The sequence below is a fragment of the Cynocephalus volans genome, chromosome 12 (genome assembly GCF_027409185.1).
Source record: "Cynocephalus volans isolate mCynVol1 chromosome 12, mCynVol1.pri, whole genome shotgun sequence".
NCBI lineage: Eukaryota > Metazoa > Chordata > Mammalia > Dermoptera > Cynocephalidae > Cynocephalus > Cynocephalus volans.
This window is the reverse complement of record NC_084471.1, coordinates 43890380-43915162: the sequence shown is the minus strand read 5'-3', so window position 1 is coordinate 43915162 and position 24783 is coordinate 43890380. Positions and strand designations below refer to the sequence as shown.

Genomic DNA, 24783 nt, shown 5'->3' with positions numbered 1-24783 from the left:
CCCCTTCCTTCACATCCTTGCCAGCATTTGTTATTTTGTTTTTTTCATAATAGCCAGTCTAACTGCAGTGATATGATATCTCATTATGGTTTTGATTTGCATTCATGTGATGATTAGTGATGTTGAGCATTTTTTCATATACCTGTTGGCCATTGTATGTCTCCTTTTGAGAAATGTCTACTCAGGTCATTTATCCATTTTTTAATTGTGTTATTTATTTTTATGCTATCTAGTTATTTGATTTTTTCAGGTATTTTATAGAAGTTAATCCTTTGTCAGATGAATAGTTTGCAAATATTCTCTCCCATTCTTTTTTTTTTTTTTTTTTATAAGTCTATTTAATTCTCTCCCATTCTTAAGGTTTCCTCTTCACTCTGTTGATTGTTTCCTTTGCTGCATGGAAGCTTTTTAGTTCAGTGTAGTCTCATTTGTCTATTATTGCTTTTGTTGCCTGTGCTTTAGAATTCTTCTCCATAAAATTTTTGCCTAGACCAATGTCTTGGAGTGTTTCCCCAATGATTTCTTCTAGTAGTTTTGTAGTTTCAAGTCTTTAATTCATTTTGAGTTGATTTTTTTATGTGGTGAGAGATAGGGGTCTAGTTTCATTCTCCTGCACATGGATAACTAGTTTTCCCAACACCATTATTAAAGAGGCTATCCTTTGCCCAGTGTATGGTCTTGGTGCCTTTGTTGAAAATCAGTTGGCTATATATATGTGGATTTATTTCTTGACTCTCTATTCTGTTCCATTGGTCCATGTGTTATTTTTTTATGCCAGTGCCATGCTATTTTGACTACTATAGCTTTATAGTATACTTTGAAGTCAGGTAGTGTGATGCCCCCACCTTTGTTCTATTGGCTAAGGGTTGCTTTGTCTATTTTAGGCCTTTTGTAGTTCCATATGAATTTTAGGATTGTTTTTTCTATTTCTGTGAAGAATGTCACTAGCATTTTGCTAGGCATTGTATTGAATCTGTAGATTGCTTTGGGTAGTATGGTCATTTTGACAATATTAATTCTTCTAGACCATGAACATGGGATGTTTACTTTACAGTTTACCTTCCTTTATAGGCCATCCACTGATTTTCTGGGGTTTTTGACTTACTAATATTCACTCTTAAATCAACCTTCAAATTTGAAATTTTTGAAAAACTTCATAAACAATTTATCACATGGATTATGATTTGATGTTATCAAAAGGTTTTAGTAGATTTGGTTCATAATAGTACCATGTGACACTCACTATTGGAAATTCTGGAAGTTCTTCAAGCATTACAAGATTGGACTCCACAGATCTCTTAGTCATATCAGTTCTATAATAGCAACTGAAGATCTAGTCTATGATCAACTTTTCAGACCAACTAAAACTTGCATGTATTATGTCTTAATCCCACATCATAATTTTCCAGGCTTCTTTGTCCAACATTACCAACCATTCTGGAATTTTTAAGTCATAAAACTGAGATGTATAAAATCACAACTTAAAAAAAAATGTGTAAGTCACCTTTCAAGCCTCTGTTTCTGTACGGTAGGATAATTTTTTTTCCTCCTAATTCAAAGTAACTCAGCCACTTCTTGTTTAACTCCTGAAAAATACTTACTCAGTTCCAGATTCTTCCCCTTTTCTTGTGCACCTTTTTCCTTGAGGTGATAGGTTGGGGAGTGGTAGCAAGCATGGTTACTTATTGTCACAGCTGCAGGAGTGTTCATTGTCATTAGTATCCACCAAGACTGCTGTCTGGTGAGTGATGAAGTTCATGATGGCTGACAGACTTCAGTTAACCTATCCTCACATCTTCTGTGCCCTTTGTGCTTTCCTGTATCAGATCTGTCCATGCTTCCTGTCCTGACTTCAAATGCTTTCTTGGATCACTGCTTTCTATCAGACAATTCTATACAGCTCTCAGGGGATTAGAAACAAAATTGCTGCTTTCCTATACTGTTGTGGTAGAGGTTGTGCTTTGTGATTCCCTGCTTAGGTTTAAAGCTACTATGAAACTCATCCCCAAAAGGTGGTCCCTTAAGTCTGTTCTCAGGACCTTCCCTTCCTTCCAATTCTCTTAGTAGTAGTTTTCCTCTTGGTGTGAAAAATACTTACATCATTTGTCACTCTTCTAATATACCATTTATAGTTTAACTTTGTGTGGTTAGTTTTTTGCTGCTTTTTAAGATGTAGAAGCCTAGTTATTGCCATTGAGATCCTTGCTTTTTAACACAACTTTTATCTGCTATGGTTTAAAGCAGCCTATTTGATTTTGCAGTGCCAATAATTTGAATATACCAGGAGCAGTGCTTATAGGAATATAATGCTACTGCTTGTATGTTGAGGAAAACAGTAATGTTTTAAATAAGTGCAGTGTTAAAGCAAGATTAACTGATATTTAAAAATTATATGATTACATTTATAATATTTTTAATCAGGCTACCAAATAATGTCTTTCTATTCAAATAGATTCTTATCTTGAATAAAGAGATCGTCTTTCCCCTATTACTTCTGTCCATTTCTTTGATTATTTAGGACTCATGGAAAATAAGTTATCATATTCTTTTTTAACATGTGTACCTCATGTAGTAAACAAAAGATTGACTGCAGAGAACCAGAATAGATCTTCTTCTGATGAAGTAAAACTTCTCATAAAGTTTTACTATGACAGTCTCACTGCATAAAAACATCATGGTGTTGTGTATATTGCCTTCTATTTCACCCTCTTATTTTATAATGAAAAATGAGCACTGTAAAAGTTATATCGTAAGGGCAAATGACTAAGCTAACAGCTCATTATGACTTGCAGCAGTTTTCCTTAATTGGTTAGATTAACTACATTTGAACAGATAGCTAAGACTTAATTTGTCAGTGATAATGGTTCATTATATTTGTATTAGCCTGTTCCTGTTGCTTATAACAAAATACCTGTAATTGGATGATTTTTAAAGAAAATGAAATTTATTGCTTACAGTTACAGAGGCTGAGAAGTCCAAAGTCCAGGGAACACATCTTGTGAGGGTCTTGGTGGTGGCAACAGTGACCCAGGGATCTCACGTGGCAGAAAATGTCAGAGCAGAGAGAGAGAGTTCCTCATGCACTCTCCTTTTAAAGCCTTCAGAACCATGCCACTGACCACCATTATTAATCCATTCACTATGACATGATGCTACAATCTAATAATCTTTTCAAGGCCCCACTTTTAAATTACCACAATAGGATTTTCCACCTTCAACAGTTACAGTGAGGATTTAAGCCTCAATGAGGTTGGGGGTGGGGGGCATGCAGTCCACTACATTCTGCCCCTGGCCCCCCCCAAACTCTTGTCCTTTTCACAAACAAATACATTCATTTCGTCCCCAAAGTCTCAACTTGTTTTAACTCAAAAATTCAAAGATCAAAGTCACATCTATGAAATCAAAACAAGTTATCTACTTCCAAGATTCAATGGTAGGACACAGGGTACGTATTCCTATTCAAAAGGGAGAAATAGGCCAGAAGAAGGGGGTAACAGGTTCTAAGCTTCTAAGCAAGTCTGAAACCCAGCATGGAAGGCATTAAATTTCAAAGCTGTCAAATCATGTATCTTTACTCCGTGTTTGACATCTTCTGCAGGCTGTTCTGGTCAGCCCTTGGGCAGTTCCATTCCTATGGCTTGCCTGATCTCAGGCCACACTTGAGCTCTCCTAGGCTGCTGTTCCATCCTGGTAGTTCCACAGGCCTGGGGTCACCATGGTGGTCCCACTCTCACAGCTCCACTATACATGATGCTGATGGGAGTTTTCTGCTGCAACTCTGACCCCATATTTCTGCTCAAATTGCTCTAGTGACAATTGTCCGCAGTCACTCTGCCCCTGCAACCGATCTCTTCCTGGGCCCCCAGGCTTTTCCATACACCCATTAAAATCATTAAAATCAGGGTGGCGTCTCCCAAGCCTCCATAGCTCTGGTGTTCTGCGAGCCTACAGACTTAACATCACATGGACACTGCCGAGGCTTCCAGTTTGTAACTTCTAAAGTTGCAGGTTCAGCTACACCTGGGGCCAATTTAGCTGTAGCTGGAGCAGCCAGAGCAGGTGTGTGTTGGTGTAGGAAGCAGCTTCCCGATGTGAACCCTCTTAGGGCCTGTTCCTGAGACCATTCTGTCCCCCTAGACCTCTGTGACTGTATTGGAAGGGTTGGTCCTAGAGGCTTCTGTAATGCCTTCAGGGCCTTTTCCCCTTCTCTTGATAATCCCTTTTTTTAATATTCATATTAATATTCATTTAATATTCATATTCATTTAATATTTTTTAATATTCATATAACCATTGCATTTTTTTTTTTCTGAAAATGCTCTCTGCTTCTCTACCACACGGCCAGGATGCGAATTTTCCAAATCTTTATGCTTTGCTGCCCTTTTAATTATACATTCTGGCTTTATGTAAGCCTTTTCTGTCATAATTCAACATAGGCTGTTATGAGTAATCTTGAAGTTTTCTGAATGTTTTGCTGCTTAGGAGTTTCTTCCACCAAATAACCTGGGTCTGTATCTTTAAATTTCACAATTCCATAATACTTTGCGGCATGAAGAGAATGCAGCCAAATTACTTGCCAGTTTCTAGCAAGAGTGATCTTTGCCCCAGTTTCCAATAAATCCCTTCTCATTTACATCTGAGATCCCCTCAGTATGGCCTTTACCATCCATATTTCTATCAGCATTCTGGTCGCCACCACTTAACCAGAACTTTCCCTAGTTCTTGTTTTCTGAACTCCCACCAGCAGCTAGGCTTTCTTTAGCCTACTCCTTCAAATTCTTCCAGTGTTTGTCCATTACCAAGTTCCAAAGCCACTTCCACATTTTCAAGTGTCTGTTATAAGCAACACCCCTCTTCTGTGGTACCAACTTTCTTGTTTCTATTGACATAGTTTCTTGTTCTTATAAAAATTATGAAATTACTAGGTGAAAACTTCCACTTTGAAATAATACTCTTAACAAAAAAAGTACCTCAGAGCTGTACAGTGCTCTTATTTCCTTTGAAACTGATAATCCTGGGAGATTATTCAAAGGAAAACAAGAAAGTAATAGCAACTATTGAATAGGCCTTCACTGTGAAACCTGGACACTGTTTTTGGCTAAAACATTTGGCCTATTTATCTTTAGTCAGTGTATTAGTCAGGGTTCTCCAGATAAACAGAATCAATAGGATATGTTATAATGATATGAGAGGGGATTTATTAGGGGAATTAGCTCACACAATTGTGAGAAGTCCCATGATAGGATGTTGCACACTGGATGACAGTAGCATGGCTCAGTCCAAGTCTGGAGCCTCAAAACCGAGGAAACTGATGGTATTCTTGGCGTAAGTCCTGGAACCCAAAAGCTGAAGAGTCTAGAGCTCTGTTATCCACAGACAGGAGAATAGAGTTATCCAAGCTCCAGGAGATAAAGACAGTGATTCACCTTTTTTCTTAGTTTTCTATTCTCTCTGAGTCCCCAGCAGATTAGATAGTTCCCACCCATATCGAGGGTGAATCTTTCTCACTCAGTCCACTCAGGCTCTCATGCTAATCTCTTCTTTGATGGTGGCTTTACAGCAACGCAGGGGTCTCACATGGCAGAAAATGGCAGAGCAGAGAGAGAGAGAGAGAATTCCTCATGCACTCTGTTTTAAAGCCCTCACAACCATGCCACTGACGACCATTATTATTCCATTCACTATGGCATGGTCCTACAGTCTTATCACCTCTTCAAAGACCCACTTGATTTCCACCCTCAACAGTTACCGTGGGGATATAAGCTACAATGGAGTTGGTGCATATTTAATCTACAGCAATATTAATAAAGTTTTCATTGTAATTAATGTAAGTATATTTTGTATTAAAACAGTAAGCTAGTAATAATAATATTTAACATTTACAAATATATATCAAGTGAAAGGCCATGTTCCAAAGTATGAATTTATTCAATCCTCATAATAATCCCATTCATAGATAATAATATTATTGTCGTTTTACAGATGAGAAAATTCTGAATTCTGGCAGTAAGAGGAAATAATTGTTCAATCAATGTCCACACAGCTATTAAGTGGCAGAGCAGAAATTCCAGTGATATAGAATTTTTCTCAAAGAATGCATGTTATTGCATAATATGCCCTAAAATTCGTACTGATAAACATGAAACATAACATATGCCATGGTACCTTTGATTTTTATCATTTTTAAGTACTGTAAATGAATTATTATCCATATAATTATACTAGTATTTCTTGGTAGCCCTTTGATACTTTAATTCTTCCGAATTTCTTGAAATATAATTATTACATGGAATGACATTTATGTCCATAATATTGCAGTTAATCAAAACAGATATTTAGAGGTAAATCATACTTGAAGCTTTGGCCAGGACCTTGATGATTAAAGTTCTTAATGACCTTCTTCCTAAAATTACCAAACATTGAATTATGATTAATTTGATACTGTTTCCAATATTTTTTATACCAATATTTTTACTAAAAAAAATTAACTATAATTAGTTCATAACATAATGCTACAAAATACATTATCACACATTGTGTGACACATTCAACTAAAGTTAAGCGGTTAAATGTATGATTATTTTTTTCTGGTAATGAACTGTACTAGTTCATTTCTGTTGTTTATAACATAAATTCTTAGAACTGGGTAATTTATAAGAAAAAAAATATTGTTTACCGTTTTGGAAGTCCAAAGTCCAGGGAACACATCTGGTGGGGGTCTTCTTTGGTGGTGGCTTTACAGCAATGCGAGGGTCTCACATGGCAGAAAATGGCAGAGCAGAGAGAGAGATAGCTCTTCCTGTGCTCTCCTTTTAAAGCCCTCAGAACCACACCCATGACCATCATTAAACCATCAACTTAATCACCTGTTCATGACCCCACCTTTCAACTACCACAATAGGATTTCCCACCCTCAACAGTTACAGTGTGAATTAAGGTTCTAATGTATGGACTTTTGGGGACACGATTCAATCAATCCACACCATTCCACCTTGACCCCCAAAATTCATGTCCTTGCGGGTAAGTACATTCATTCCATCCCCAATCAACCTGTTTCAACTCAAAAAATCCAAAGTCCAAAGTCCAAAGTCCCATCTGTGAAATTAAAACAAGTTATCTACTTCCAGGATACAATTGTGGGACAAACATAGGGTACATATTCCCATTCAAGAAGGTAGAAATAGACGAAAAGAAGGTGGTAACAGGTCCTAAGCAAGTCTGAAACCCAGCAGGGCAGGCATCACATCTCAAAGCTGGAAGATCATGTATCTTGACTCCAGGTCAACAACCTCTGCACGCTCATGCGGGGGTTGGGTCCCCAAGTCCTCGGGTAGCTCCACTCCTATGGCTTTACTGGTCTGCGACCATGCTGTAGCTCTCACAGACTGGTGTCACACACTAGAAGCTCCATGATTCTGGGATCTCCACTCTCATGGCTCCACTTGGCATTGTGCTGATGCGGTTTCTCTGCTCCAACTCTGACCCCACATTTCAGGTCGGCATTGCTCTGAAGTGAAGGCTACACAGCATTCTGGTTACCACCACTTAACCAGTTTCTAAGAAGTTCCAAACTTTCCTTACCAGCATCTAGGCTTTTCCTGTCCTTACCTCCAAATTCTTCCAGCCTCTCTTCAGCACCCAGTTCCAAAACTGCTCCCACATTTTCAAGAATTTTTATAGGCAACATCCCACTCCTCTGGTACCAATTTTCTGTAATAGTCTGTTCTTGTTGCTTATAACATGAAAACTTGGAACTGGGTACTTTGTAAGAAAACCAAATTTATTGCTTACATAGTTACAATGGGAATTAAGCTTCTACTATAAGGACTTCAGGGGACACAATTCAATCAATTCACACTATGAACCAAGGGCAACTTTGGAGTTCAAATCCAAAATCAGTACCTGAATTCACCATTCTGTTGTATTTATTTGAGCAACATATTGTAATGATGGTTGAAAAGGTTGTTTGTATTTTTCTCATTAGAACATTGTACTAAGTTTATGAATAATTTTAAATAAATTTATATCACGTGTCTTTTGCTTGAAGACTGTCTCATTAAATACACACCTCATTTTCCCACTGTTTCTTTAGCTTACACATGTAAAAATTTAAAAGACAGAAATATGCTTATATATATATAATATTTTAAAGATATGTTTATATATTGCTTTGTAATTGTTTTATATTTCACAGTCTAGATTATAACATCTTTTTGGAAGACACTAGCTTCCCCTTGTGATTTTCCTGAAGTATGTCAAATATCTTTTACTTACAGGAGATGCCCATATTTATTAAAAGTATACATTTTAAAAAGTGTATAGACCTTATTTTTTAAGTGGAAATTTGCTTTAAATTCATTTACATAGTCACTGATTTTGTTGATTGCAACTAAAGTTAAAGCTATGGTCTGTGCAAAGTTTTAGACCAGATTGGGTGCATTCAGGGTGGTATGGCCGTAGACCGGTGCAAAGTTTTAACTATTAGAGATGCTGGACAAGTCAGAGCCCTTAAACTTGGGATTCCTCTGGAAGAAATTTTGGACCAAGTAAATAATGGTCTATGAGCTAAATTAGAAGCTTTTCCAACAAGGTCTTGAAGCCAATTATCTGGTTTCTCATCTATTTTCTCACCTAAGTTTGTCCTGGAAGGGATTTGGATAAAGGCTAAGGCACTGTTGACATGCATTTGGACAATGAAGTTATCCTCGTTTTCATTTTTAATACATTTCATTTTGTTTGTTATTTGCGTAAGTATTTTCACATAATTTAATAACTTCATAAAACAAAATCCATGCAACATTGAGTTTTACGGAGGTGGTATCACAATAGAGGTATTACAGTCTGAATGTAAACATGGCAGCTTTAATCTTACACAGAGTCCCCTGAGTTCAGATTGGCGAAGTTCTGTGACTCTTGTGAATTCGAAGGCAGGAGGAATCAGAGATATGAGTCAGTGTGAGAGCAAGTAGTACAATTTCTTCTGTCTTCACCTACCAGTCCTCTCAATATTTTTTAACCTCTGTGGAACAATAACTTTAGCAAGTATTTGCAATACAGCTATCATAGCAAAATATACCTAGATGTTGTAATGATGATAGTAACAGCAGATGTTTCTTTTCAGTACTAACTCTGTAACAGACACTATACAAGTTGTATCTTATTTAGTCCAGACACATTCCTATAATGTAAGTATTATTGTTAACCCTACTTTACAGATGAGGAATCTGAGATTTAGAAATGTTAGGTAATTTGCTCAAGGGATCACTGGTAATAAATGGTTTGCTGGAACTGGAAGCCCAATCTGTCTTACTCCAGAACTCATTCTCTTTATCTTTGTGGATCCTTTAATGTCAACCCATGGCCCTGAGGCTCCCTGACCATGCAAATATCTGGCACAATTCAAGTCTGACTTAACTGAAGTTTCTACTACAAGGCCAAACACTTAATTCCATCGTCTGAATGATGTGTAGATAAGGAGACTGTGCTCAGTGTTTTAAATCTTAGACAGTGTAAATTCATACAAAAAGAAAATTTGACTATCATACCAATATAATAAAATCTTAATCGAGGAAAATGATCACCAAATAAGAGTGTCTATCTAGAAATCATGTTTTTGTGTTCTAATTCGGGAGACAGTTATGTAAGAAGTTTTTTTTACACGTTAGTACCTTCAACTTAGAGATCATGGATATATTTTTAAAAGGTGCTATTTTGCTGTCATATATAGTTTTCTTATGCAGTTTATGCAAATGGATGCCTCCAATTATTTTTGCCTTTCCGGAAACTTAATCACCACTAGATGTGCATTAGATGCCACTTCATATTTTCTAAAAGAAGGAAGCATTCTTTTTTTCTTCTATGTTGTGATTTTGAAATGCTTATACCTATGATCCATTAAAAAAACTTAGCAGGTTTTTTTTTGCACTCAAATGAGTGTGCAAAGATACATATATAAGGATGTCTTACAACTTTAGATGCAATAGAAATCTATTTAAACAAGTTAAATATCCTTCAAAAGGGGGGTTGATATGTACAATGTAATATCAAACCTAATGAGACAAATATATATAATATGGCTTTTAGAAGTGTTGTTAAAGTACTTTTACCTACAAAGTTGAACTCTCGAATTATATTTAAAATTTGAGCCAGATTTGGTTAATATTTCTACTGTGCCCACATAACATATGTGTGAACGGGTGTAGTATGGTGAAGCGTCGTGTAGATATATCAGTTCTAGAACTCATCAAACCAAATTATTCAAAAGTGGAAGAGGGTTGCAAATGATGGTGAGAGTTTCACTTTTTAGTTTCTACACTTCTGATTTATTTATTTAAAAAAATGTGTATTTATTTTTTAGAAATAAAAAATAATTTTTTTGTTTGCAATTTGTTTGGCATTTGCTGCTCATGACTATGAGATGCAGCTTACTTTTCCAGCCTATTTTGTCCTAATTTTAGTCATCCCATCTCAAGTACAGATTTCACAATTGTGTCCCATTTCTTTGCCTCTCTGCCTTTCTGTATTTTGTTCCCTGTGTAGGGGAGACCCTCCCCTTTACTTCTCATGGTCAGGTTCCATTATGTTCTCAGTTCTAATTGCAGTGCTTCTAATAACATTTTTATGTGTATATTTTTTATTCATTTCTTCTCATCTATTCTCATTCCGTATTTTTTATTTTTCTGTTACATCACATCATAGTGTGCTTTGTAATAAATACACTAATATATCCATATGAACCACCCATGAAATTAAAAAGTCTTCACACATTTCTTTCCTTTATAATTATATTATACTACATTAGTTTACATTAAGAGGTGCCCTATAATATTGGAAAAATTACTAGCATTTTATTTTTGAGAAATTTTTGAACAGTTACAGCTTTTCTTTGTATCATGATTTGCTGCTGAAGAGTCATCTCTATGTCAAATTGCCAACTGTGGCCAACAATCCACTTCTCAATTCTATATTATAATTTCTATGTAATAACTCCATTTGCTGCCTCTGTTCTCTCATATAAACACATTTCAAGAGGCTTAAATGGGAGATGACAGCCCAAATAAAATCTCTTAGACATGAAGGCATTTGCAATTATTTCACAAAATGATGCCAAAATATTGTCACATACAGTATCTCATATGACAAATTCAATAAAATCTCAGAGAAACACAAATTTTTATAGTAAAGTTTCTGCATTAATCAGTCCAGGTGGCTTCCTTTTACATGGACAGGTAGGATTCGTTTCAAAATGATAGACACAGGGGAAAGACACAGACAACCCAAACCGATTTGCAACAGGAGTTTCTTCAGGAGTCATCTTGGTAGGGAATTTTGCTTTGTCACAAGTGACTAGTCCTTGATTGTGAAAGAGTGAATCATCATCCCTCCTTTGAAAGAGAGATAAGTAAGGCAAAGAGCTGTTTAAAAATTATTTTACAACTATTTCCTTTTGAGCTATGACTTCCTAAACTGGAATGTGATCCAGAATAGCTTCCCTTTGAATCCAACATTTGTCTTAAGCATTTTTATTGTCTCGCTTTTCCCTCACCCCATCTCACTTTTTCCCTCCCTCTGTTCAACAGATTTACACTGACTGGGCCAACCACTACCTAGCAAAATCGGGCCACAAGCGGCTGATCAAGGATTTGCAACAAGACATTGCAGATGGAGTACTGCTAGCAGAAATCATCCAGATCATTGGTAAGATCTGCCCTCTGAAAGAAAGCATGAGAGTCTCTGCTCCCACCCTTTTGGTAAAATACAATTTAAGTTGGATGCATACTGAACTGGTTCTTGTATGTTGAGGATTAATGTAGCTTTCCTCTGATTTAATTAAAAAATGTTTATGTGAGGAAGTTTGAAAGAGGCAGTTTGGCCATACTTTTAAATAGCTAAAACTGTATCCTTACATACACTGAATTGTCAGAAATGAATGCTTCATTAAACCATATGTCTCCCATGTGTGCATTTTGTTAGTTGGAATAACTCATACACTCATAGATTCCTTGAAACTGTATCCTGATCCAGCGGGGACAATTGTGAAAGGTTTCATGTCAGCAGTCATTTGGCACAGGCTAAAGAATTAGCAGCAACTTCCTTCTCAGTCACTTTTTTACTTTTTTTTTTTTTTTTCTCCTGATTTGTGCATATGGAATTGGCGGCTGCTAACAAGTATGTCCTCTTGTACGCAGCTTGGGAGACCGAGTAAATGTAACAGCAGCATTTTTGTTTGGTGGTGTTTTTTTTAAAAGCCTCCTTTTTGTGTGTTTCACTTCATTGCTTAAGCATGTCATTCTTTTTTTCTCAATTTTGCTTTATTTCTTGGCTTTAGCAAATGAAAAAGTTGAAGATATCAATGGATGTCCTAGAAGTCAGTCTCAGATGGTAAGAATCATATTTATTCTGAATATACTATATTCATCTTCACTTCCAGAATTAACTGCATATGTAAGTGGATTAGAAATTTTTTCTGCTTGTCTTCCTACTCTTTTAAGAAACCATTTGACTACATTCTATCATATGTATTTCTGTGGGTGCAATTTGTGCATGTAATAGCATCAGTAGGGCTGAATAAGTATGACTCCTATATAACATATTTACAGGTATTTTACTAGATCTTTGACTTTTTTTTGTTCTGATATTCTGGTTAGTTTAATTTAACACTGGTCTGGATGGCAATAAATCCCATTTCCAATTTTAAATGGAACCTTTTTATACAAACAACTGGTTTGAAGAAAAGAACTTGCCATGTGCATTTTGAAAATATATAAATAGTATTTATTTTCTTTCTTCATAACAAAGTCCAATGTAAACACTTTTGGAAGTAGTTTTAAATTCATGCTGCTGTAAGTTTGCTGAGCAGTGACTGATTCTGAGATATGATTCATAGCTTCTTCCAGAAAGCCCTCGATCTGGAGGTCTGTCTCTCCCCCAGCCATCTCTTATCTTCACCAACTAGTAAAGCTTGATGTGTTATAATAAAATCATAGATTGATAAACTGCTGAGTGAAAACTGTTTTCTTAATTAGAAAGCCACGACTTAATTTTATGGGACAACCTGTGATACAGAATGCCTTAACTAAAGTTATTACATCAGGCAGACATATTCAGGAATGATAGCCAAAATACACAAGATGAGGGATCCCCCAAAGCTCTTTTTAGCACAGAACAGGCATTTTAAATGAACTTAGTGAGTTCTTAGTTGTTGGATAATGTGGAAGAATGAAAAAAACCTATGACTTTTTTTAACCTGCTGATCTGCTTTTTAATGTCAGAAAATTGAAATCCAAAATAATAAAAGGAATTTATTTTTAAAGAGTGATTAACTAGCATGTCTGGGGTTTTTTTTGTTGTTTGTTTTCTTTTTCTTTTTAAATAAGCACTCTCAGGACCTATTATAATGTCATGAACTCTGTGTAGCCATTATGAAAAAAATCACTGTAAATAAGAGGTTCTTTATAAAATACTTCAGTTTCAGTTTTAAGGAAACTTCCTGATGTAATTACTCTGAGCACAAACATGACTTTGCGGAAATTAAATACAGTTGTTTTCTGAAGTTTTACTGAGAGCAAGCTGAATTAAAATATGTTCTGACACTGCTACAGTAATAGCTGTGTGACATTGGGAAAAACATGTAACTTCTCTGAGCCTCAGTTTTCTCATCTGTAAAATGAACCCTAATTAGAATATGATAATGAGATATATATGTGAAAATTCTTAATTAACTAAACTGATAAGGAAATGCAGAATGGTATTGCTGCATATTTTATAAAGAGTGCATGCATAGATTAACACCCACTCAATGATTTTTAGGGCTTTATATTTAAAAAGTACCATAGTCCCTGAAAACTGTATATTATGTTTCTTAAACCCAATACTGTTGGTTTTGCTTTCATTATTTTGACCATAAGGAGGTGTTGGATACTATAAAACATTCTAAGTCTAGAAACTCTCACCTACTCTGCTATCATCCCACTTTGATTCTGGTTACAGAGAATTTAATAAACAGATAAGCTTATACTCAATGACAGAAAAAAAACAAAAAACAAAAAACAGCACACACACAAAATCTCCAAAGCTCGTAACAGTGGATAGAGATGCTGTCTTTCTATATTTATCTGAAATATCTGTACCTAGAGATCTACACATGTATGATGATATTCTCAGGTGTGTCAGACTGTTAATTTTCTGTTACTTCTTATTCCCGTTAGACCCAAAGTATCACGTTACAGCAAGTATGCATGTTATGTTGATATTTCTGCTTCTGATTAAAAAAAAAAAAAAATAGAAAGACCAAAGAAATGCAAATGCTATGAAAAAAGTAGTTTTTCCAGTCAGAAAGTATTAGTTGGAATCATATTGAATTTTGAGTAAGAATGACTTGAATCCTTATTTTTTCTGATGTGGTTGAATTTTGAATTGGAAATTGGCATGCCCTCAATATGTTGATTCAGAAGAATACATATGAGATAAATGTAAGGTTTTTGGCTGAATTATTTTTGCTTCTGCTCTTAAGAATTGGCATAGGCATTATATTATTCATGAATACAAATTTCAAACTTTAACTGAGACAAGAAAGTAGAAGAAAGAGAATTATGATAGCATAACTAGGCTTATGAGTTTCATATATCTACTCCAAACAGGATGTTGCCTGTTTCTTTATTGCATAACACCAGGAGGTGCTGCATTAGTAACAGTGAGTGCTATAGTTGTTCATAGAATTCTTTTTGCATATCTTATCTTTTTGTGGCCTTTGGTTACTGTTTGTGTGTAATAACAAAAAGTAGGTATAACTAGGTCTGCTACTATTTCTAGTTACACATTGTATTACTTAAATTTGAAACTTGATAACCTTTATTGAATCATTTTAAGCTTTTAAAAATAGAGGTTCTTGGGCTGGCCCCATGGCTCACTCGGGAGAGTGCGGCGCTGGTAGCGCCGAGGCCACGGGTTCTGATCCTATATAGGGATGGCCAGCACGCTCACTGGCTGAGCTTGGTGCAGACCACACCGTGCCAAGGGTTGCGATCCCCTTACAGATTAAAAAAAGAAAAAGAAGTTCTTTTGTGATGAATCTACAGTATATTGATGAATTCCCATAAGTAGTCAGGTAATTCACTTTAACCAATATTTACTGAACACCTAAGGTACCAGGTATAGGGGCACTTGAATTAACTACAGAGAATCAGAGGAGCAAGTATTTAAACAAATAATAGCAATGCAGTTGCATAGGCAAGCCCAAAAAACTGAGAAGGGACTGAGCTTGGTGTGTTCCAGAAACAGGTAGAAGACCACCATAGTTTGAACAGGAGAGGTGTTTTGAGGGGAAGACCGAAACTTGATAATGTAGGGCCAAAGTAATGAGTTTGTATAATATTCTGAACCAGTCAAGGAGCCTTTAGGAGGCTTTTAAAGCTGTGGCATGATCTGATGTAGATATTAAAAAAGATCACCTTAGATGCTTTATGGGGATGACAGAGTAAGTAAGCGTTCATCTCCAATTTGATGAGGGAGATGAAGAGCATACAAACTTAAAATGGTACTCGATTTTTTGGCTTGAATGAATGAGTGGTTACCATTAAACAAGATGATTATTAGATAGAAGAAAAACATGTCAAAAATGTGGAGGGGAGAAGATGATGAACTCATATTTTGACATAGTTGAAGCCGTGGACAAGGATGAAGTATTACAGGGTTTGTGTAAAGTCAGAGGAGGAGAAAGCTGAGGGTCTCATATTGGGGAATATCTGTATTTATGTGATAGGCAGAGGTGTGGGAGTCAGAAAAAGGGAAGACTTGTAAGAGAGTGAGACCATCGTGGAGAAAGTGGATCACAGATGTGGATCGTTAATCCTTAGGGTCGATATAGCTGTTGGAGCTGTGCTATTTGCACTAATGCAGAAAATTAGGGCAAACTGAAGTGAGCAGAATGTGGCAGATGCTGTCAAAAGCTGCACTGCCAGCTAGTTGGAGTACTGGAATGAGGAAGTTCTGATAATTAGACAGGCATTCACAAGCTGTATGTGAACATCTCTATAGAGTGATAGTGTGTTAGGGAGTCATCGAGAAATGCAACTATATATTCAGTCATGAATAATCTTTCTAGGAGTGTCCTGTTGAAGCAAAAAAAAAAAAAAATAGCTTGAGAAGAAGGTGGGATTGGGCGCAATTTTTCATGTGGGGAAGTGAAAAGAGAAGGAAAGAGTGGAGGGAGAGAAGAGGATCCAGAGGAACGGAGAGATAAATGACAGTGTCAAGTCCTAAAGAAAGTTGCAGAGGAGGAAAATTTTGAAGTCTGTGGAAGGTGTAATATTTGAAAAGGATGGAGATACATTTGCCTTTGTGCCATATCAGAAGGGGATATGATTTGGTGAAGATGTGGGTATTCAAAAGTGGATTAAATAGAAATTGGAAGAATTCAAATCAATATAATAACTTCAGAATTTTAGATCATATTATTGTTCTCTTTTTCATGTGATTTTCCAATGGTTCCCTTTTAACAAAAGAAAAATTCAACATATGTTGAATACCGTACTGCTTGTGGTAACTCATAATAGAAAAAAAAAATTCAAATGCTTTTATAAGTATATATATAGCCCAAGAATAATTCTTTCAAAGAACATGGTCCAAAGAACACATATTTTTTAAAAAAAGTATGAACTTGTCCTTTCAGCAATAGTTTAGTGTAATTAGTAAGACACCGTGGTTCATATTTACTCTAAATTTCAAAGTCATGGATATGTTTCTTTAATAAGCTTGAGACTGAACTTGTCCTGAAAAACAGATCTTAGTTTATAGGAGCTTATTCAACACTATATTTAACCTCATCTGAAGATGAAGTTACTAACACAAATAGCACCTGTTGAGTAATTTCTAGGTGGGTGGTATCAGGATTCAAAATATATGCTGCATGCCACAACTTTGGTGACCTTACACAAGGAAATAAATTAGTAAACTATAAATACCAGGAATTCCCAGAATGCCCAGTAGATTAAAAATAGCAGGAAAAATGCCCAACATTTATTTGAAATGAAGAGGCACAAGTGCAAGGTTCTTAGACAAAAATGTTAGACATGTAGAGCAAGAGTTGTTTTGAAAACAAATTTTCCTTTCTTTTAAAATAGACCATTATATTTAAGAATATTCAGAAATGCACAAAGGAATGAGGAAAATTGATTATGTGAAACAGTCACAAACCGATAATCAGATTGTTTGGCACGGCTAAGGATCTGACAAATGGGGTTCCCAGCTTGGCCTATGTGTTTCCTGGCTCCTTCCTCTACCTCACTCTATTAGCTCAATTGCTTTTCAGCCACAGACTTCAACCTTATTTTCCATTATGCCAAGTATGTTGTTGTTTAAATTTTGCTGATATCAGGATTTGGGGAATGCTTGTTCCTCTTACTTTTTTATTTCTAGAAGATGGAAAATTAGCTTTCTGTCTTCCCTGCCTGTATGTTTCCATGTACCACAGAGTTATGGCTTCCAGAACAATTCCTGGTATGGATTTCACAGGCATCTTTATCCTATTTCAATAGTTTACTATTATCTGGAAAGTAAATTATTCTTGATAGTAAAAGCGTTCCTGTTTTTACCAGTATTTCTGTCCTTTAATGTTTTAATTCTTTCACCCACTGCTTGTAATTGCTGCTCTTTTAAAGGATCTTTTTAAGTAAGATAAAATTAAGTTTCTAACCAAATAGGGAAGAGATAAAATATTGGAATGCTGTTTAGGGTTTAATAAAATTTTATAAATGGTACTCTGCAGGATTCTAGCACTATGACTCAGAGGAGTGTAATATTGCTAAGTTAGTCCTTCACATGATCCCCTGACATTTTTGAAACTCTTTTGGAATGGCTGGGAAAAGATAGCTTAATGAAGACAAATGCTTTCTACAAATATAGCTCTGATCTCTAAAGAAATACTAAGTGAAAATCATTGTTTTGTAGTTTTCTTAATGATTTCATTATTTTTATATAGGCTCAAACTTTGGAAGAATTAAACAAACTACTAGCATTAGGGAATTTATATTTAACTTGTTAGAATATCACTCTGATGATTTTTAAAACTGAGTTTGTCTCTAGAAGTTGTTCTGTATACAAGTAAAGTTCAAATTAAATAATTGAAATAACATGGAGGCATTGAGAGGCAGCGTGTCATGTTACCAGGACAATGGCCACTGGAATTTTTATTCTGACTATGTGACCCAGGACAAAGTATTCAGTAAATGCTGAGGGCCTCTGCTCATTTCTTTAGTGAGGAAATTGGACTGATGAAACTGAAGTCCATTGGAACTTTGATTTACTACTTTGGTTTTTTTTTAAAAAAAACACTAAAGGCTATGATTTCTCATTAGTATTTTATCTTGGAATATATTTAGGTTTTCAGTCTTTATAGGTTTATAAAGCTGCTTTCGTAGAGAGCTGAGGAAGCTATTTCCTAAAATATGTTGTTTAATTTTTTTAAAAAACGAATAGCAACATGGAAATTATTTTTTGGGTGTGAATTATTTGGTCTGCTATTTAGAAATTAAATAAAAGTTGAAAATATAAGAATGTCTTGTTTCATTGACTTTATTTTATAAAATAAATAGGTTAAGTGTTCTTATTATTATATTTAGATTGATTTGTGTAATTAATATGATAAGTAGAAAGTGGAATAAAGTAGCTTATTTTGGTTTGAACAATTGGAGTGGAAGGGAGAGGGGAAGAGGGAGGAGGGTTGGGGGATAATTGGGTGGGGACATACACAAGTAATTTCTGGTAATGGGTATGCCCCAGTATGAATCTGGCGCTCACATCAGGGGCAGGAGGGGGAAAATCAGCTTTGTATCTCATGAATATTTGTAATAAATAAATAAAATAAATAAATAAAATAAATTGGTATAAAGTAACTTATTTTGGTTTGAATTCCAGATTTTTTTCTTTCTTTTTTTGGAGAGAAGATATAAAGTTTTTCTCTTTTTTTTGAGGGAAATTAATGTGCTTTATATATGTATATATAATTGTTGCAAAATGTAGTTAATATTTCTACCAGATATTTGAATATTGACCACTTTCTTAAACAGTTAGCATGTTCTTTATACTGATTTTTTTTTTTAACTTTAAATGCTATAAATTGTTTTCTGCTGATAGGCCAGTATCCCAGTAAACATAAAGTGCAATCATAGCTAGTTTTAGAAGTCAAATTTTTGTAACAATCCTTTTACCTTTTTTTTTTATCTTCAATAATTTGGTATTCTTCAATTGCATCCTCCCAAAAAATTTAATAGAAAATTGTCACGAGTAATTAGTGGTAAAATATATAACAGTAGAACAGTAGAACATCTTAGTGTGGAAAACAATATATTAACATGAGGCCATTTTCAAAATGAATTGTTATACTCTTAGCTTAAAAAAACTGTGACGGCTAAATAGTAATATTTTAAAAATAAATCCTATAAGAAGAGAAAAAGGAAATGAAAATAGGGGAAATCTTGTTCACTTAACCTCAGTAAAATCATTTGAAAAGTTTATCTCTCATCAGATCAATTATTTGAAATTTAGTAGATGTGCTCGAGCAAGTCACTTCATGAAATTATGCTTAAATGATTTTAATAGAATTCAGTTAAGTTGACTTGTATAGATAGACACAGACAAAATATTATGACATGCCATGTTATGCAATAAAAAATCATTGCACACCTGATCTGTATTAGCCATGTTTCAAATGTAACCAGAAATACTGAGAGACCATTATGTATAAACATAGAGTTTTAGAAATGGACCTGAGAGCTCACCAATGTCATCATCATCACTTACTGATTTCTTTTTTTTTTTTAAATTGTTAAAATTTTGCTTTATTTGTTTCACCATTTTTTACCCCAAAGTATTTTAAGGTAAATTACAGGCATCATGATTTCACTTGAGTGTATGATAACCATATATATAAGTTTATAAGAAAGTCATTTAGTATATATATATATGTAAGTCATTTGGTATATATTTGTATATATATTTATCATACGCTTAGTAAGTGAAATCTCTGTGTGTGTGTGTGTGTGTGTGTGTGTGTGTGTGTGTGTATACACACACACACACATATATATATATGGTGCTGTGCTAGATGCTGAGCCTGCACTTTTCCTTTAGTCATCACAGCAAACCTTCGAGGGAACTGTGCCTCTCTCTTTGAGGCTACCTGTTTCTTCTATTTAGTAAGTAGGAAAATTACTGTTTAGACTCATATCTATTTGAATCTAGGCCAGATTTCTTTTAGACTTATTAACAAATAAGTTTAACAAAATAAGTCCTGGAATTCAGGTCTTTTGATTTCAGTTCTGGTTCTTCCTGCTCCTCCTCATCCTTATTTAATGACTTTAGTTTTTTTTAGAGCAGGTTTAGATTCACAGCAAAGTTGAAAAGTAAAAAGATTTCCCATATAGCCCCCAAGTCCACATGTGCATAGCCTCCCCTGATATCAACATCTCCCAACAGAGTGGTACATTTGTTACAGTTGGTGAACTTACATTGACACATCATTATCACCCAGGGTACATAGTTCACATTAGTTTATTCTGGGTGTTATACATTCTTGGGTTTAGACAAATGTGTAATGACATGTACCCACCATTATAGTATCATACATAGTAGTTTCATCTCCCTAACAATTCTCTGTGCTCTACCTATTCATGTCTTCCCCCAACTCCTGAAAACTACTGATCTTTTCACTGTCTTCATAGTTTTGCCTTTTCATGTAGTTGGACTTATACAGTATGTAGCCTTTTCAAATTGGCTTCTTTCACTTATTAAAATGGGTTTAAGTTTCCTCCACCTCTTTCCATGGCTTGATAGTTCATTTATTTTTAGTGCTGAATAATATTCCGTTGTTTGGATCTATCACAGTTTATCTATCCATTCACTTACTAAAGGACATCTGAGTTGCTTCCAAGTTTTGACGATATGAGTAAAGCTGCTATAAACTCCACTCGTGTGGCCATAAGTTTTTAACTCCTTTGGGTAAATAGCAAGGGCTATGATTGCTGGATCAAATGGTGTTTGTTTAGTTTTCTAAAAACCCCACCAAACTATCTTTAAAAGTGTCTATACCATTTTGCATTTTTACCAGCAATGAATGAGAGTTCTTCTTGCTCCACATCCTTACTAGCATTCGGTGTTGTCAGTGTTCTGTATCTTGACCAATCTAATAGGTGTGCAGTAGTATCTTATTATGGTTTTAATTTAAATTTCTGGGGCATATTTTATATGCTTATTTGCCATCAGTATATCTTTTTCGGTGAGGTGTATGTTAAGATCCTTGGCCACATTTTAAATATAGGATAGTTTGTTTTCTTATATATTTTCGATAACAAATGTGTCTTTTGCAAATATTTTTTCCAAGTCTGTGGCATGTGTTTTCATTCTCTTCACACTGTCTTTGACAGAGCTGAAGTTTTTAATTTTAATGAAGTCTAGCTTTTCAATGTTTTTTTCATGGATCGTGCCTTTGAATTTGTATCTAAAAAGTCATTGTTATAACCAAGGTCGGCTAGATTTTCTCCTATGTTATCTTCCAGGAGTTTTGTAGTTTTGCATTTTACACTTAGACCTGTGATCCATTTTAAGTTAATTTTTTGGGGGAAGGGAATATGGTCTGTGTCTAGATTTATTTATTTTTATTTTTTTGTATGTGGATGTCCAGTTGTTTCAGCACTATTTATTTAAAAAGCTATCTTTGCTCCATTGTATTGCCTTTGCTTTTTTGTCTTGTAACAGTTGTGTGTGTGTGTGTGTGTGTGTGTGTGTGTGTGTGTGTATATATGTATATATGGGTCTATTCATCAGCTCTCTATTCTGTTCTATTAATCCATTTGTCTGTTCTTTCACCAATACCATGCTGTCTTGATTACTGTAGCTTCATAGTAAGTCATAGTAAGTCATGAAGTTGGGTAGTCTCAGTCCTCCAATTTTGTAATTGTTCGATATCCTGTAGGCAATTCTGTATCTTTTGACTCTCCATATAAAATCAATTTGTTGATACCCACAAAATGAATTGCTGGGATTTTGATTGGAATTGCTTTTTTAAAAAAAATATTTTGAGCCCTCTCCTTCTCTGTTTCCTATCATCAAACTTGAAATATAAATAAGCATTATTTTTTAATGCTGCACCTGTTTCTTCCATCTGTGGGAGGAATATAAATTCTGATGAGGCTGGAAGAGGAGATAGTCATGTGTGAGAAATAATGACATAGATTTTATGGTGAAATCATTAGTAAATAACACATTGTTATATTGCAAATGTAGCTCTAAATGAGAGTGCTTTAAAAAGTTCATGGAAAAATGGAATTCAAAGATAACATGAGTCTTTCTGTGAACTTTTCAAAAACTCCTTATATATAAATAAATATTATTTAATTTATTTAAATATTTAAAACAAAATTTGCAGGAGTTCACCACCACATGACCAGCCCTAGAAGAAATTCTCAAGGAAGTCCTGCATCAGGAATCCAAAAACTGATAATCACTACCACAAATACATAAGAAAGAACAAAATCCACTGGTAGAACAAAAATGCAGACAAGAAAGAGAAGCTAAATCTTACCACTGCAAAAAGCCATAGTGACAATGTAATAATGCCCCTACTTATTTCTGATTTTAGTAATTTCAGTCTTCTGTCTTTTTACTTGGTCAGATTAGATAAAGGTTTGCAAATTTTGTAGATCTTTTTAAAGAATCAACTTTTGGTTTTGTTGATTTTGAGAATAGAGATATTATTTTTTAATTCCCTATTTCATATATTTCTGTTGTAATCTTTGTTATTTTCTAATTATATTTGCTTTTGCTTAGTTTGCTCTACTTTTCCTATTTTCTTAAGACATAAGTTTACATTACCAATTTGGATTTTTCTTATTTTTCATGTAAGTGTTTACAAGTATAAATTTTTCTTCTAAGCACAGCATGAGCCCCACATCCTATAAATTTTGATATGTTGCACTTTGATCTTTATCTTAAAGTACTCTTCAATTTCTTTGTGATTTTTCTTTTTACACATTGTTTATTTAGGACAGTGTTGTTTAATTTCCACACATATGTGAGTTTCCTAAATTTCCTTCAGTTACTGTGGTCAGAAAACATATTTTCTAGGATCTTAGTCTTTCTAAAAAAAAAAAAAAAAAGAAAAGAAAAATGTAAACAAACAATGAAACAATGGAAAGATTTCCATTATCTTTCAATTCTGTCTTTCCATGAACTTTCTGAAGTACCCTTGTGCTTATATTCTGTTTTATTGATTTTTTTAATGTAATTTATGTTGCTAAACTTAGATATTTAATTTGTTCTTGATTTCTTTTTATTAAGTGGACTTCTTGATTTGCTTAGAAATTAATTTGCTTTTGAGAAGTTTATTCACCTTCCTCTCTTGAAATTAATTTGATATTTGCAAGCTTTTGGAAGATTTAATTTTAGAGAGCTATTTCAAATAATTGTAGAGATTATAAAATGAAATGTGTAAATATTAATAAGTTCTACATCTCAAGTTTTCATGAAAATTTAAAGCCTTACTTTCTGCAGAGTATTTTGCTAATCATCTGTTATTCAGTTTATGTATTTATTATTTGAACAAATAAATGTGCATATTTTTTAAAAATAAAAAAAATCAATTAAGCATTGAACAGTTCTATAATTTTATAATAAAACAGTAAATTCCCTTGTTTTATTCTGTTTCCTGGGACAAACTGAAAAGTAAAAATTTATTAAAAACCCACAGACTATATCCTCTGGTCAATGAGTACTGATGCAATTTTTTATAATTTTATATTCGTAACAGTTTGTATTGCCAGTTATAGCTTATAATGAAGAGTTAGTATCACCTATAATTGACAATAAATATTAAATAATGTTTATTATTCTCCAATTACCTAGTAAGTCAAAGTAAATAGTAGAATTTTGAACAAAAAACAATTTTATCTGACAAAATCTTCATGAACTTTTCATTTCTATGCTTATATATAATCTATCTATTAACACACACATTCATGATTCTGTTATAGCATGTACAAGGGTTCTTCAAAAAGTTCATGGAAAAATTTGTGTTATCTTTTAGTTCTATTTTTCCGTGAATTTTTGAAGTACCCTCACAGATCCTTCTTCATTTCTAGCATGGAAATATCACACATACACACATATGGAGCTGAGACCTTTATAAACTTCTTTAATCCCTACATAATATATTGATGTCGGAACTGGAACTATTTTCATTCCCATTTCACAGATAAGGAAGCTGAGGCTTCAGGAGAATAAAAACTTCTCAGTTCCTTACAATGTGTAGATTGAAATACCAGGATGCAAACCCAGATTTATTTGACTGCAAAACTTTTAAATACTATTAAAAGTTTTAAAATACTTTAAAAATACCTTTACTTAGTGGCCTCAGAAAGTGCACTAACTAGTAAACTTACTCCTTGTGGCTAACCACAGACCAACTAAACAAACAAACAAAAAAACCCAAGAATAAGACAAAATTACTATACCCAACCTATCCCAAAACACAAACAAATTTGAGATGGGAAAGGAAAGCTTCATCTTGCAGTGATGTAGGACACCTAATTAAACTGCACCTAAGACTTAAATTGCAATCTCAGAAGACAAAGCCTGGAGCTCTGCATATGCACAAGAATCCCAGCTCACCTGCAGCTTGCTAAAGTTTTGATATGTACTGCTTTACTGAGTAGATAATTGCATTAGTTCTCTGTGGCTGCTGTAACCAATTACCACCAATCTTATGGCTTGAGACAATGAAAATTTAAACTC

General features: G+C 34.5%; 1 protein-coding gene across 2 annotated transcripts in view; it reads left to right on the top strand.

The window, feature by feature from the left end:
• NAV3 (neuron navigator 3) overlaps positions 1–24783 on the top strand; it is a 371530-nt gene that overhangs the window by 94651 nt on the left and 252096 nt on the right. For both annotated transcript variants that reach the window (XM_063074984.1, XM_063074983.1), the window contains exons 2-3: positions 11580–11697; positions 12329–12381. In XM_063074984.1, coding sequence (XP_062931054.1) covers positions 11580–11697; positions 12329–12381 — 171 coding nt within the window. The remainder of the gene's footprint in view (positions 1–11579; positions 11698–12328; positions 12382–24783) is intronic.